General features: G+C 40.0%; 1 protein-coding gene across 1 annotated transcript; it reads right to left on the reverse strand.

The window, feature by feature from the left end:
- Window positions 1-10,287: 10,287 nt before the first annotated feature.
- Window positions 10,288-11,292, reverse strand: Gpr119 (G protein-coupled receptor 119). Its single transcript, XM_090326709.1, has one exon. It carries the CDS (start codon window positions 11,290-11,292, stop codon window positions 10,288-10,290), a length of 1,005 nt encoding a protein of 334 aa, XP_090182835.1.
- Window positions 11,293-13,744: the final 2,452 nt, after the last annotated feature.

Below are 13,744 nucleotides of genomic sequence, written 5' to 3' on the forward strand. Positions count from 1 at the left end.
GTATATGCTGTATTATAGGCACTCAGCAGAGGGGAGATGAATAGGCCTTCATATTTACCTGCTTTTTACATTTGTTCAGACATGTATTATGTTATTATTTCCTAGACACTGGAAATATGAAAATGCATATGTTTCTATTTTTAGCTCATATTATAGTGGAAGACTAGATTATAGGTACATAATTGCAATGGATTCTAAGTCCTATGTGAGAGTTGAACAAAGCAATGTAAAAGAACAGTAATGAAACTGTTTACTAGGTTATTTGCCAAAGTTTATAGTGGAGATATAATATTTAAATTGAATCAGAAGAAGAGTAGAGGTTACGCTTGTGAATAAGACATTATACATTTGGACAGATATTTAACAATATGTATCTTCCACTAGAGAATCATACAGAATGGTTTCACTGCCCTAAAAATCCTCTGTGCTTCTCTTATTTGTTCTCTCTTCCTCGAACCCCTGGCAGTCACTGAATCTCTCACTGTCTGCATGGTTTTGAGGGTTTTTTTCTCCAGTTCTAGGGCTTGAACTCAGGGTCTGGGCACTGTCCTTGAGCTTTCTCAAGGCTAGCACTCTACCACTTTAGCCACAGTGCCATTTCTAGATTTTTCTGTGTATGGGGTACAGAGGAATAAAATCCAGGGTTTCGTGCATGGTAGGCAAGCACTCTACTAATAGGCCACATTCCTGGACTTCATGTTTTGTTTTGTTTTTTTCCAGAGTGTCAAATAATTAGGATCATATTAGTAGATGTTTCACATTGGCCTTTTTCTAATAATAGCCATTTAAGGTTATTGATGGCTCATTTCTTCTGTTAGTGCTGGGCTTGTGTACTACAATTTATCCATTTACTTTACTGAATGGTATATTATTTGCTTCCAAGTTTTAGTATTAATAAAGCTGTTATAAACAATTATGTGTAGGTTTTACTGTGGACATAGTCTCCAGCTCATTTATGTACATATCAAGGAGTACAATTACTGGATTGTATGATAAGAGTAAGTTTATAAGAAAAAGCAAAGCTGGGCACTTGTGGTTCAGGCCTGTAATCATAGCTGCTTGTCAGAGGCTGAGATCTGAGGATCACAGTTCAAACCAGCCTAGCCAGGAACATCTGTGAGATATTTGTCAGTCGTGGGACTTGAACTCTGGGCCTGGATGCTGTCCCTGAGCTCTTCAGCTCAAGGCTACTGTCCTACTCTTTGAGCCACAGTACCACTTCTGGTTTTCTGGTGGTTAATTGGAAATAAGAATCTCCGGGTCTTTAAGTGCCCGGCTGGCTTTGAACCACAATCCTCAGATTTCAGCTTCCTGAGTAGCTAGGACTATAGGTGTGATCCAACGCGCTCACCTGTCTGTGAGACTCTTATCTCCAGCTAACCACCAGAAACCTGGAAGTGGCACCATGGCTTAAAGTGGTAGAGCATAGCCTTGAGCAAAAAGGCTGAGACCCCAAGTTCCAGCCTCATGACAGAAAAGAAAAGAAATTGCAAAATTTACCTCCTAAAATGTCTTTACAAGTTGGCATTCTCAGCAGCAACAAGCAAGAGTCCCTATTATTTCATATCCTTCCTAGCTTCTCTTCTGTTTTCTTTCTTTTTTTTTGTCCATCCTGGTGCTTGAACTCGAGTCCTGGGCATCATCTGTGAGCTTTCTCAAGGCTTGCACTCTACCACTTGAGCCCCAGCACCACTTCCAGATTTTTCTCTGTATTTTGTACTGAAGAATTGAACCCATGGCTTTACGGATGCTAGGCAAGCACTCTCCCACAAGCCACACTCCTGCCCCATCTTTTGCTTTTCAATTAATTTCTTTTATTCTTGTCAGTCTTGGGGCTTGAACTTAGGGCCTAGGTGCTGTCCCCTAGCTCTTCCACTTTGTGCCACAGTGCCATTTCTGGTGTTCTGGTGATTAACTGGAGATATGAGTCTCATGGTTTTTCTTGCCCAGGATGGCTTTGAATGGCGTTCCTCAGATCTTAGCCTCCTGAGTAGCTAGGATTACAGGGGTGAGCTACTGGTGCCCAGTCTTCTTAGCGTTTAGTGTTGTCATTTTTAGGATTTTGGACCTTCTAGTAGGTATGGAGTAGCATCTCATTATTATTTTTTGTGTGTGCCAGGACAGGGGTTACACTCAGGGCCTCAGCACTGTCCGTCAGATTTGTCCTCAAGATAGCCATTCTACCACTTAAGCCACAGATCCACTTCTGACTTTTTGGTGATTAATTGGAAATAAGAGTCTCACAGTACTTTCCTGCCAGGCTGGCTTTGAACTGTGATCTTCACATCTTAGCCACTTGATTAGCGAGGACTATAAGTGTGAACCAGTAGTACTGGCTATTTTTGTTGGTTTATTTATTGATTGATTGATTGCCAGTCCTAGGCCTTGAGCTCAGGGCCTGGGCACTGTCCTTGGTCTTTCTCAAGGCTAGTGGTCTGCCACTTGAGCCACAGCACCACTTCCAGCCTTATCTATGTATGTGGTACCAAAGAATTGAACCCTGGTCTTTGTGCATGTGAGGCAAGCACTCTACCACGAGGCCAAACTCCTGGTCCCTTTATTTTTATTTTTGGTGCCTATCTTAGGGCTTGAACTTAGGGCCTAGTAGCTATCTATGAGAATTTTTTAAATTTAATTTAATTTTGCTATAAATGTGATACACAGATGGGTTACAGTTACATAAATAAGGTAATGAGTACATTTCTTGTTGAACATTGTTACCCACTCCATTTTTTCTCACAGTATCCCACCCTTATACCCCCTCTGAAGTTGTAAAGTTCATTTCCAATGAATATTGCTGTTGCATTGGTTTACATTTTGTTTCACCATTTTGTAATTCCCCTTCTCTTCCCTTCCCCAAATCAGATAAATGTATATACAAGATACAAGGTGCCAAAATCAAACACAATGACAACAAGGGATAGACCAAAGTGTGGCAAAAAAGAAGTTGAAACAGTACATGAAAAACATCAACCACAAAAAACCCCACTTGTTTCCATATCTTGGAGTTAATTTCAATTAGCATCAGCTTATATGGTCATAGGTACATAGTTATTGAGTTATTGTGATCCTCTGCTAAGACTATCCTTAAAATACTAATTATTACAAATGAGGGAAACCAGGCTGCCCTTGTTTCTTTGGATCAAGCTTACTGCACTTATTAGCACACAGCTTTACTCCCAACTAATTGTAATTAATTGGAAATGAGTCTCAAACTTTCTGCCTGGCCTTTCTTTGAATGATGATCCTCAGATCTCAGTCTCCTGAGTATCTAGGATTACAGCCTTGAGCCACCAGTGCTTGGCTGTATCTATTTTTTAAACACTTAGAGCATTACCACCACTCATTCCAACATAGATGGGCAAAAGGCAAGCCCTATTTTCACAATATGCAAGTTTTAAGTTCTTTTTATAAATACTGGAAAATAGTTCTGGTTTACCTCATTTACTAGACCTTAAGAGATAACTTCCAGTAATTTTCCCTATCCTAGTATAAATAAATTTTCTCATTGTATTTGTGTGATTTATTCTACCATCAGTCTGTATCCCATATAGATGGGAATTATGTTGTTTTTGTCTCACTGCTGAATTATCAGGGCTTAGCACAATTATATATGCTCATAATATTTGTTAAATGAATAACTGAATTGCTCTGTAGCCATATGATCAGATGGAGTACTTGAAGACCTAGTAAAGGTTCAGCAAATACTAAACAAGTTAAAATTTGAATGATTAGATAAATGGTTTATAATGAGGATTACTTCAAACTGACCCTCTAGAAAAGCAATATTGCCATGGGTTTTAGTGCTGAGTGTATAGTAATGGCTTCCAAATATCTATCTGCAGCCCAAACCACTCCCCTGCAATCTAAAGCTCTGTCCCATTGCCTACTCCATGTTACACAAAGTCAGATAGATACTTCAGACTTCTTCATGTACTCCCACTTTAATAGCCCAGATCTTGTAGTATTTTATATGATCTCTCATAGCCCTAGCAAGTCATAGTTAAAGGGATGAAAATCAAAACCTGTAGACTACAAATTCAATACATTTTTTCCTCTCAATGAGATATGCTAGAGATTGAGACTACGCGGAAAAGAAGTAATAACTAAGCGAACCATGGCAAAGCAAGGAGGATCACTTGTGCCCAGGAGTTTGGGCCTCACCAGTGAAATATAATGAGATGATAGTTTGTTAACTGATTTTTTTTGTATTTTCTTTTTTAGTACTGGGAATTGAACCCAGGATGTTGCAACTGCTAGGCAAGCACTTTACCACTGAGTTACAACCCAGCAATGAGAACTTAGTTTAAGATGAAAAAAAAGAGGAAGCAATAGTAACTATATCGCTTCTATTATATACCAGGTACTGTTTGTAAGTCCATTGTGTTTACAAGTGTCTCAATCACCCCTTTGAGGTAGGTGCTATTCTTTCTAGATGAGAAACAGAAGTACAGAAAGGTGAGGTGCTTTGCCTGTAGAAAATGTCAGGGTCAGAATATTAACCCAGACAGTATAACTCATGAGTCCATGCTTGCAATCACTATACTAGAGGTATACGGACTTCCCTGTCCTATTGACTTTACATTTATGAGCACTAAAAGATACTGATTTCATTAATTCCTCTATCTCTATAGCACCATGAAAGAAAGAATATCAATAGCTTTTGTGGTTGGTCACTCTTTGACACTAAACTGTAATACAGGATTTAGATTATTTTCCTGGTGACCTGTCACTGTGATTCTATCTTTCTATTATTCTGTACTTTCTATTACTTCTTTCTCTTCCCTTTGTTAGGCTTTCTTCCCCATAACATGGTTTACCACTAACCTACCATTTCTTCCTCCAGGGGTAGGTAGCATAATAAGATCCAGAAAAAGGTTTTTGTTATTAAAGACAACACACCAGGTCGGGCGCCATGGCTCACGCTTGTAATCCTAGCTACTCAGGAGGCTGAGATCTGAGGATCAAGGTTCAAAGCCAGCCTGGGCATTAAAGTCCATGAGACTCATTTCCATTTCACCACCAGAAAATCGGAAGTGGTGCTGTGGCTCAAGGGGTAGGTCTGTAGACTTGAGCTGAATTGCTCAGGGACAGCCTCAAGACCCAGAGTTCAAGTCCCACTACCGACAAAAAAAGTAACACACCAGAACAAGAACTTGTTCCTATTGTGTATTGGAGCATTTTTCATTTACTGCAGAATCTGGAATTCTTGATACAGATGCCACTCTGAAATTTAGTATTTTGGACATGGGACTAGACTTGTCATACTCTCATGTAGTGCAGAATAGTATTTCGTTATAAACAAATGTGTAGAGTAAATGCTTAAACTAAGAACAGAATTGTAAATTATTCTCTATACTCTAAAACCTATCACTTAAGGGAGTTTTTAAGCCTACTCTAATAGGATATTTAAAGAAATATGTAAGTAATTGGATATGTTAAGTTAAATAAAATTGCCCTTTTTGTTTTTTCTAAATGCCTTCATGTATTTCTACTTAGAATGGCCATTCCCAACCATTTTTATTCATGAGGTTTTTCTGAGGAGTATTACTCATCTCTCTATTCAGTATGTCAGCATTAGAATCTACTATTTATTTTGTAAATTAGAAAAATTATTTAACATCTTTAATACACCACATGATTAAAGGACTTGGTAATCTTGAAGTAGTGTTTGTATCCATTTTTGAGGTTGAGGGTCTCAATGTCCCTTAGAAAATTGTTTGCATTATGGCTCTGTTTTTCACATGTAAAATAACCTCAGCAACAATTTATTGGTTTCAGTTTCTCACCTTTTGTAGAACTATCTTTGTGCTGATAGGACATTCATTTGGTTTGCTATACGAGTATTTTTATATTGTTTCAATGGCTCTATGGACCAATCTATGGAAATATTACAGCATATTGAGCAGGTTGGCAAGACAGTATGACATTTTACTAGACCTGTGACTGCTTGCTCAGCGTGTTTATCAGCTTTTTAGTCCTAAATGTCAACACAATTGAGACAGAACTGGAAATGATATGGTTTTATTATATAGCACTTAGGAAATATGATTAATCTATGGGATTGTTGGGCAACACCCACAAAAAACCCTACTAAATAGGTGTCAGGGCCTCTCTCAGGTTCTTGGCTGTAACATAGTCTTGGTTCTTTTGGTGTTCAGGAGGAGATGAATCCCGCCAGCCCCATTGTGTACAGGGGTGTGCAAGAAGCAGGAACTTCTTTGTGTGTTAAATAAGACTTGTAGATCCTGAGAAGCTTTATCAGTTGTTTCTAGGATTCTTCATGAGAGAGCACTTTGGGCCCAACGGCTGATTATGGCACTAACAGCTTATAAATCCAGTGAACATATGGTTAGATAGTAATTAGCATGTTAAACTCTCATGCACTTTAACCTGCCATGACCAATCCTTTAGGTGGAGCAGATCTTTCCCTTTCAGCAAGCTGAGGCTAGAGCTTCAGAGCTTCAACTACATCAAGAACTGTCTGCCAGGGCCTGGAGTGTGGCCTAGTGGTAGAGTGATTACCTAGCATGCATGAAGCTCTGGGTTCAATTCCTTGATACCATATACACAGAAAAAGCCAGAAGTGGTGCTGTGGCTCAAGTGGTAGAGTGTTAGACTTGAGAAAACTCAAGGTCAAGTACCCAGGCCCTGAGTTCAAGCCCCAGGACTGGTTGAAAAAAGAATAAATTGCCTTCCAGCTCTGTGTGTTTGATTCCCATATTGATTTACCATTCAATGATATTACACAAAGTAACTAACTCAGAAACCTTTTTTTGAAGAGAAAGTAGAGAGAGAGATCTATATTGACACGGATCTATATATCAATTGCTGAATAGATTATGGCTTCTTTGCAAGTCTACCAGGAGACCACATTTGATTTGTGAATGAAATATAAATGTTCCTGCTCTAGTGCATTCCCTTATCTCTGAAAGAGCCTGTGTCAAAAAAAACCTCTAAACTTTCCCATAGCCTTCTCTATTTCTTCTCTGGGCAGTTTATTATGCATAATATATTTAATTGTCATTATTGTAAAGCCCAGTGTGTAAGACTGTTACCTTTCATTTAAAACAAACAAAACCCCTATCTTATTTAGGGATTGGGGGAATTTATTATTCTGAGCCAAACTGTGGTGAAAACCTTTTTCCTGCCAAGGGCCATTTAAAAAATCTTTCTTGGATCATACAAAATTAACAATACAGGTAGATATGCAACCAAAGAGAAGCATGTGTGTTTGTCCCTTCATGTACCAAATGATTTTGCAGGTCTTATATGACTACACTCCCATCCCTTTTTGCTTGCAGTTATTTATCAGGTAGGGTCTTGTGCTTTTTTTTTTGGCCAGTCCTGGGCTTGAGCTCAGGGCCTGAGCACTGTCCTTGGACTTTCTCAAGGCTAGAGCTCTACCACTTGAGCCTCAGCACCACTTCCGGCTTTTTTCTAGGTATGTGGTACTGAGGAATCGAACCCTGGTCTTCATGCATGCTAGGCAAGCACTTTAACCACTAGGCCAAACTCCTGGCCCCGGTCTTGTGCTTTTAACCAGGGCCAGACTAGACAACAGTACTCCCTATGACTTTCCACATAGGAGGGACTACAGACATGAAATATTATGACCAGCTCATTGACAGAGATGTGGTTTTACTAACTTTTTGACCACCTGACCTTGAACCACAATCTTTCCAATCTCTATCCCCTGAATTGCTGGGATTAGAGGCATAAACTCCTGGGCCTGACAATTTTCATTTTTGACAACAATTTTAATATTTATGGACTAAAATTGGCTGTTTCCATATAAGTTATAATGCAGAATGATTACATCAGAGTAATTAAATTATATTCTAGCCAAGTGCTAGTGTCTCACACCTGTAATCCTAGCTACTCAATCTAATAAACTGCTAGTTTTACTGTTGCTTGTTGGATACTCAGTACGTTCAAAGCATATAGAGTTTCAACTTCTTTTGTTGTAGGAACATGAAGCTTGCTATGATGAAAGCCAGTTTCATTCCTCTTGTAAGCCAGAGTGGTGAACAGCAACTGCAAAGATTTGCCAAAGAAATGCTGATGTGCTGCAGAACAGATCAATGAAAAACAAGCCATTAGACAGAGGCTCAAGATAGGGCGAAGGGAATTCTCAAGAATGTGAAACTTCTCTCTATATAGGGGGGGAGGTAGTAAAAGAGAGGGCATACTAATGGAGGGAAGAAGGATGAGCAAATACAGTCATTATATTCAATATATATTATGTAAAACATTGAACCATGTAGGAATGGGATGGGGAAAGAAAGATGAGAATGATATCAGGGATGACATGGATCAAGATGCATAACCTGCCTTCTGGAATTGAAATCCTTTCACATAACTACTTAACAAAAAATAAATAAAAAATTAAAGCTGTGCAATCTAAAAGGAGGTGATCATTATCCTCTGCATTCAAGTTCAGTATCATGAGCAGTAACCTTTTTTTAGAGGAGATGGCTAGATTCCATTCAGGTCTGATATAATTTATGATTTGATTGAAGTATTTTCAACAGCCTTTAAGAATTAGCTTTTGCACATTGGACACATTAAATGGCTTTTTTAAAAAAAGAAATATTAAGGAATTAACCTTTGCTTTGCCACCAAATCCAAGGCAAAACAATCAACACTGCTTTAGTTTTATCTTTGTCTTTTGTTGTCCACTCACTAATTTTGGGGCAAAACAATCCAGTTTAGAGTCTTGAAAGCCACATTGCCTAAGAATCTTCCTTGAAGACCAAGAATTTGAGGAAATGGTTACAGGAAAGCTCAAGAAGGCAGGGTATACATAGTTCCTGGGTCTCTCCCCTACTCTGGAATTTTGCTGTTAATGCTGCCTGGAGGAGCTTAAACATAATACCCTGTTGCCAACATTCTCATACATCTCCCTCCTTCCTTTCCACTTTCTTCTCTCCCTACAATACTAGGGTTGAAATCAGGCCTGTACCTGCTAAACATCTTTCTAAAGCTGCCTTCTCCCCCATTATTCCACACAAACAGAATTAGTTGGTCTCTACAGAGATTTTGTTGGCACTGCGTGTGCCTGAGTTTCTTAGGAAAATGTACATTTGGGGGTGTATAGGAGAAAATTGTGGCCATGAGAAACCAAGTAGCTCCCGTGTGGAGAGCTTGGCAATGGATCTTAATACCTGTTTATCTTTCCTCTTGCTTCACTTTCTGCCTAACATTTTGTGCTTTACCATTATTACCAGTAACTAACTACAAGTGGAAAGGTGTACCAGAGAGTTTAAAAAAAAAAGGTGGTGGACTGGAAAGAGAAATAATCACAAGATGGGCTATTTCCTCAATAAACAGCATTTTGAGCTCCATAAAGAAAAGACAAATGTTAGACTGTACAATTTAGATTTATATACTTTATGCAAACTCACTATATAATCTCTGATTTATATTAGGGAAAGATGTACAGGAACTCACTCTTTGAGCGCAATTGCTATAGAAAGTCACTATAATAAACAGTTAGAAAATGACCTGATTTCTCAAGTGCTGCGCTTGCCTGCTCTGGAAGCCACTAGCCATAGGTAACTATTGAGCATTTGAAATATTGTTAGTTTCAGTTGAGTTGTTCTTTAACAGTAAAATACACATTAGACTTCAAAGATTTAGTATGAAAAAAGTAAATTTTTATGTTGATTATATATTGAAGCAAACATATTTAATATATTGGGTTAAATAAAACATTAACATTAATATTTAAGGAATGGAAATGTTAATTACTCTAATTTAACCAATATGTGTTGTGATTTGCATTGAAATAATCACATTATACCCCATAAATATGTGCGATTAAAGCAATTTAAAAATTCGAAGCTTGAGACTTTTTAATTAGACCATTGACTTTTCAACATGGCTACTAGAACATTAAAACTGTGTCTGTAGCTTGCATTCGGTTTCTGTTGGACAGTGTTGCTTTGACATGTTAAAAAAAAAGATTTCATTTATAAACTTTTTTTGGCACTACATTTCTTGCTGTGAGTATACCTCTACAGGAAACAGGCTCACCTCAAAAAACAAAACAACCAAACACCAAAACCAAAAATACGGAAGAGCAGAGATTTGCAAAAGGAGAAACTGATGGTAGAAGAGAGTCAAGATCCTGCCTTTCTCTCTGGGAGTGAGGGGATATAAGAAGGCAGGTGGTCAATTTTCTGAGACCAGTTCTGTTATTCTCCTAGCTCCGTGTGACCTCCTAGCTGGGATCCAGAGTGGGGAAGAGTTAAAGGCACTTGGGAAGTCTCCATTCTTACCATCTTAGCCATCCAGCTCTGAGTGGAAGATAGTGGTAATGCGACAGGAACTTTCCCTTGGCTTCCCTGGATCATCTTTCTTGGCTAGGAGGAGGAGGAAAGAGGTGAGCGGCTTCTTCACTCCCAGGGCCATGTGGTAGAGCTGCTGCCGCACTTCCTTCTGCCAACAGGCATAGATGAGTGGGTTCAGTAGCGAGTTGCCTACACCAAGCAGCCATAAGTACTTTTCCAGCACATGGTAGAGGTGACATTTGTGGCAGGCTACCTGCACAATGCTAGTGATTAGAAAGGGAGACCAGGACAAAGTGAAGCTCCCAATGAGAACAGACACAGTGCGGATAGCTTTAAAGTCACTTAGAGTCTTGGGCGGGCGATAAGCTCCATCCATGGTTCCTGCATGTTCCATCTTTCGGATCTGCTGGCTGTGCACAGAGGCAATCTTGAGCATGTCACAGTAGAAGAAGATGAAGACAAGTACGGCAGGGAAGAAGCCAGCACAAGACAGGGTCAGCACAAACCTCGGATGAAACACTGCAAAGAAGGTGCATGGCCCCTGGTAGGTGGGCTGCTGGAATATGGGAACACCAAGCGGGAGGAAGCCAACGAGGTAAGACACCAGCCACAGCCCGGCAATGCAGGCACCAGCCACCAGCCCATTCATGATCTGGAAATAGCGGAGGGGCTGCTTAATGGCAAGGTATCTGTCAAAGGCAATCAACATGACTGTTAGGACAGAGGCAGCAGCAGAAGAAGTGACAAATGCCATCCGAAGACTGCACAGGCTCTTCTCTGTGGGCTGATCAGAACTGGAGAACTGGTCTGAGAGTAGGCCAGAGATAGCCACACCAATCAAGGTGTCAGCCACAGCCAAATTCAAGGTGAAGCAGAAACTGACACCATCATTCTTGTGGATTGACAGCAGCATAGCCACAATCATTACTGCATTAACAGCAATGATGAGGATGGTCAAGATAGTAAGAATCACTCCAAATAAGAAAGAGGACTCCATTGTCTTGAAGTGTCTTGAAGGATTTCCAATTACTAAGGCATTCTGACCTGTCACTTCAAATACACATGCACCAGGTTTATGATGAGCTGCAGGCTCAGAACCACAGCACAATTCTAGCATTTAATGGCAGTCCAGGCTGGCAGCTTGCAATCTTTAGGATCCTTATGCCATTAAAAATTACTCACCCTCTCTTCTCAGTCCTCATCCTCCTGCCTCTTGAGCTTTCTGAAGGCAGCAATCACAGTGCAGGCCTCTCCCTAGGCTCTGAGATAGGCCCTCCCCCTCCACCAGCCAAGTTACTAGACAACTGCCAAGTACCTGGCACAATCTGTCTCTCCAGGTCTTCTCCCTTCATTGATGCTCATTAGATCTGTCTGAAAAAAGATATAATTGCCTCTCATCATTCTTCCTCCATAACTTGATATTAAGTTTCCACTCTTCTTCCTAAATCTCAAGTGGCAGATGAAGAACTATTGAGATTCGGAGATCTAGGAAGAAGAGTGGATTAATAATTAATTTGGCACTGCTTAATTAAGCAGTTGCTTAATAAATAATGCTCAGTTAATAGTATGAATGCTTTTAATCAAGCAAAATGATTATAATCAGTTTAAGTGGAAAGTGAGGACAGATGAGTTGTTTGAGGGGCCCAGTTTCTTTTCAGGGACATCATACAGTTAAGCCAGGCTTAATGTCTTATTTATACCAAGTCCTTTGCTTCCTAGCACCTCAAATGCTAATTCTCTCCAATAGGACATGCTGTACCCATTTCTTATCCCTTGGATCTCAACTCATTGAGGATTTTGAAGCAAGCAATTGTTAACAGTTATTATTCAATTTATTTAATTTAGAATGGACACCAGTCCCCTTCTCAAGCTACATTTTTTTTGCCAGTCCTAGGGCTTGAACTCTGGCCCTGGGCTCTGTCACTGAGGCTCTCTTTGCTCAAGGCTAGCATTCTACCACTTGAGCCGCAGTACATTTCCAGCTTTTTTTGAGTAGTTCATTGGAGATTAGAGTGTCATGAACTTTTCTGCATGGGGTTGATTTCAAACCATGATCCTCAGATCTCAGTGTCCTGAGTAGCCACGGGCACCTAGCATCTCAAGCTACTTTTGGATATGGTCATTGGGAACTCTTTTTACACACTGGTAAGCTGTGTTTCTGGTCAGTATTGGCTGGCTGCCTTGCTTTCCTCCATTCTGTAGATCTGAAGCTGATTCTGAGGAGAGCAGGAAATGGGCTGAATTCAGAAAAATGTGTGTTCAGCATTTGGCAATGGAATTTTCCAGAGATAGAGGGGTTAGGCCAAAGGGCAGGGCTGTTGACAAAGCAAGAGAGATGGGAGCTGAGTAGAAGGGCAGCTGTGGAACTCTCTCCATTTAGTTTGTATATCCATTTGCTCAAGTACATTAGAACCAACCTTTTACCTGCTCTTCTCTTCTTGGATACCGAGAAGAGGAGGGGTGTTAAGAAGAGAGGTTAGAAGCTTATTTACTCAGTTCAGGTGAAAGCACAAATGGGAACGGTTAGTGTTTTAAGTGAGAGAGTGGAGAGCAAGGTACAGAATCAGAAGCAAATATATTCCAGGATGTTTTGATAGTCTGAGAGGGCCTTTGGCAGATTTTTTTTCCAAAGACTCAGGAAAACTGTCATGAGGACTCAATATTCTAGTTGTTAGCCTGACGATAGTTGTTATCCTTTGGTAATATGCACTTAGTAGTCTGATTGCAATTAAGATAGAATCTAGCTTAATTATTGACTTATTTTTTTCTTATCCTTCCTTCCCTTCCTCCATCCCTCCCTTCTTCCTTCCTTCCTTCCTTCCTTCCTTCCTTCCTTCCTTCCTTCCTTCCTTCCTTCCTCTCTCTCCTTTTCTCTGTTTCTCTCTTGCCATCCCTCTCTCTCTCACTCCCTTCCTTCCTTTTTTTGCCAGTCTGTGGGCTTAAACTCAGGCCTGAGCACTGTCCTTGGGTTTTTTTCAAGGTTAGAGCTGTGCCACTTGAGCCACAGCACCACTTCGGCTTTTTCCATGTATGTGATACTGAGGAATTGAACCTGGGTCTTCGTGCGTGCTAGGCAAGCACTCTAACTCTAGGCCAAACTCCTAGCCCCTCATTTTATTTTTAGGCTAATTGTTCAAAGGATTTCATCATGATATTTCCCACATGCATTAATCAGATGAACCCCCTTCATCTGCTCTCTTTCCTCATCCTCCGTACCCCCTATTTTCCAACTGCTTCTTGTGAATTTCATTTTTCCATCTTTGTTCACAAGTGCAATATATTTCACTATTGTTCCCCTACTAATATTCTCTTTTCCTCCACCCTTCTCATCCCCTCAGTCCCACAATTACAAAAATCTTCCCCTTCCATACATGTATATATGATTATGCATGTGTTCACATATACATTTATCTTTTAGGTTTAGCATTCAGTTGAGTGACAACTATGTG

Source organism: Megascapheus bottae, chromosome X (assembly GCF_031878675.1).
Source record: "Megascapheus bottae isolate mThoBot1 chromosome X, mThoBot2.hap1, whole genome shotgun sequence".
NCBI classification, from domain to species: Eukaryota; Metazoa; Chordata; class Mammalia; order Rodentia; family Geomyidae; genus Megascapheus; species Megascapheus bottae.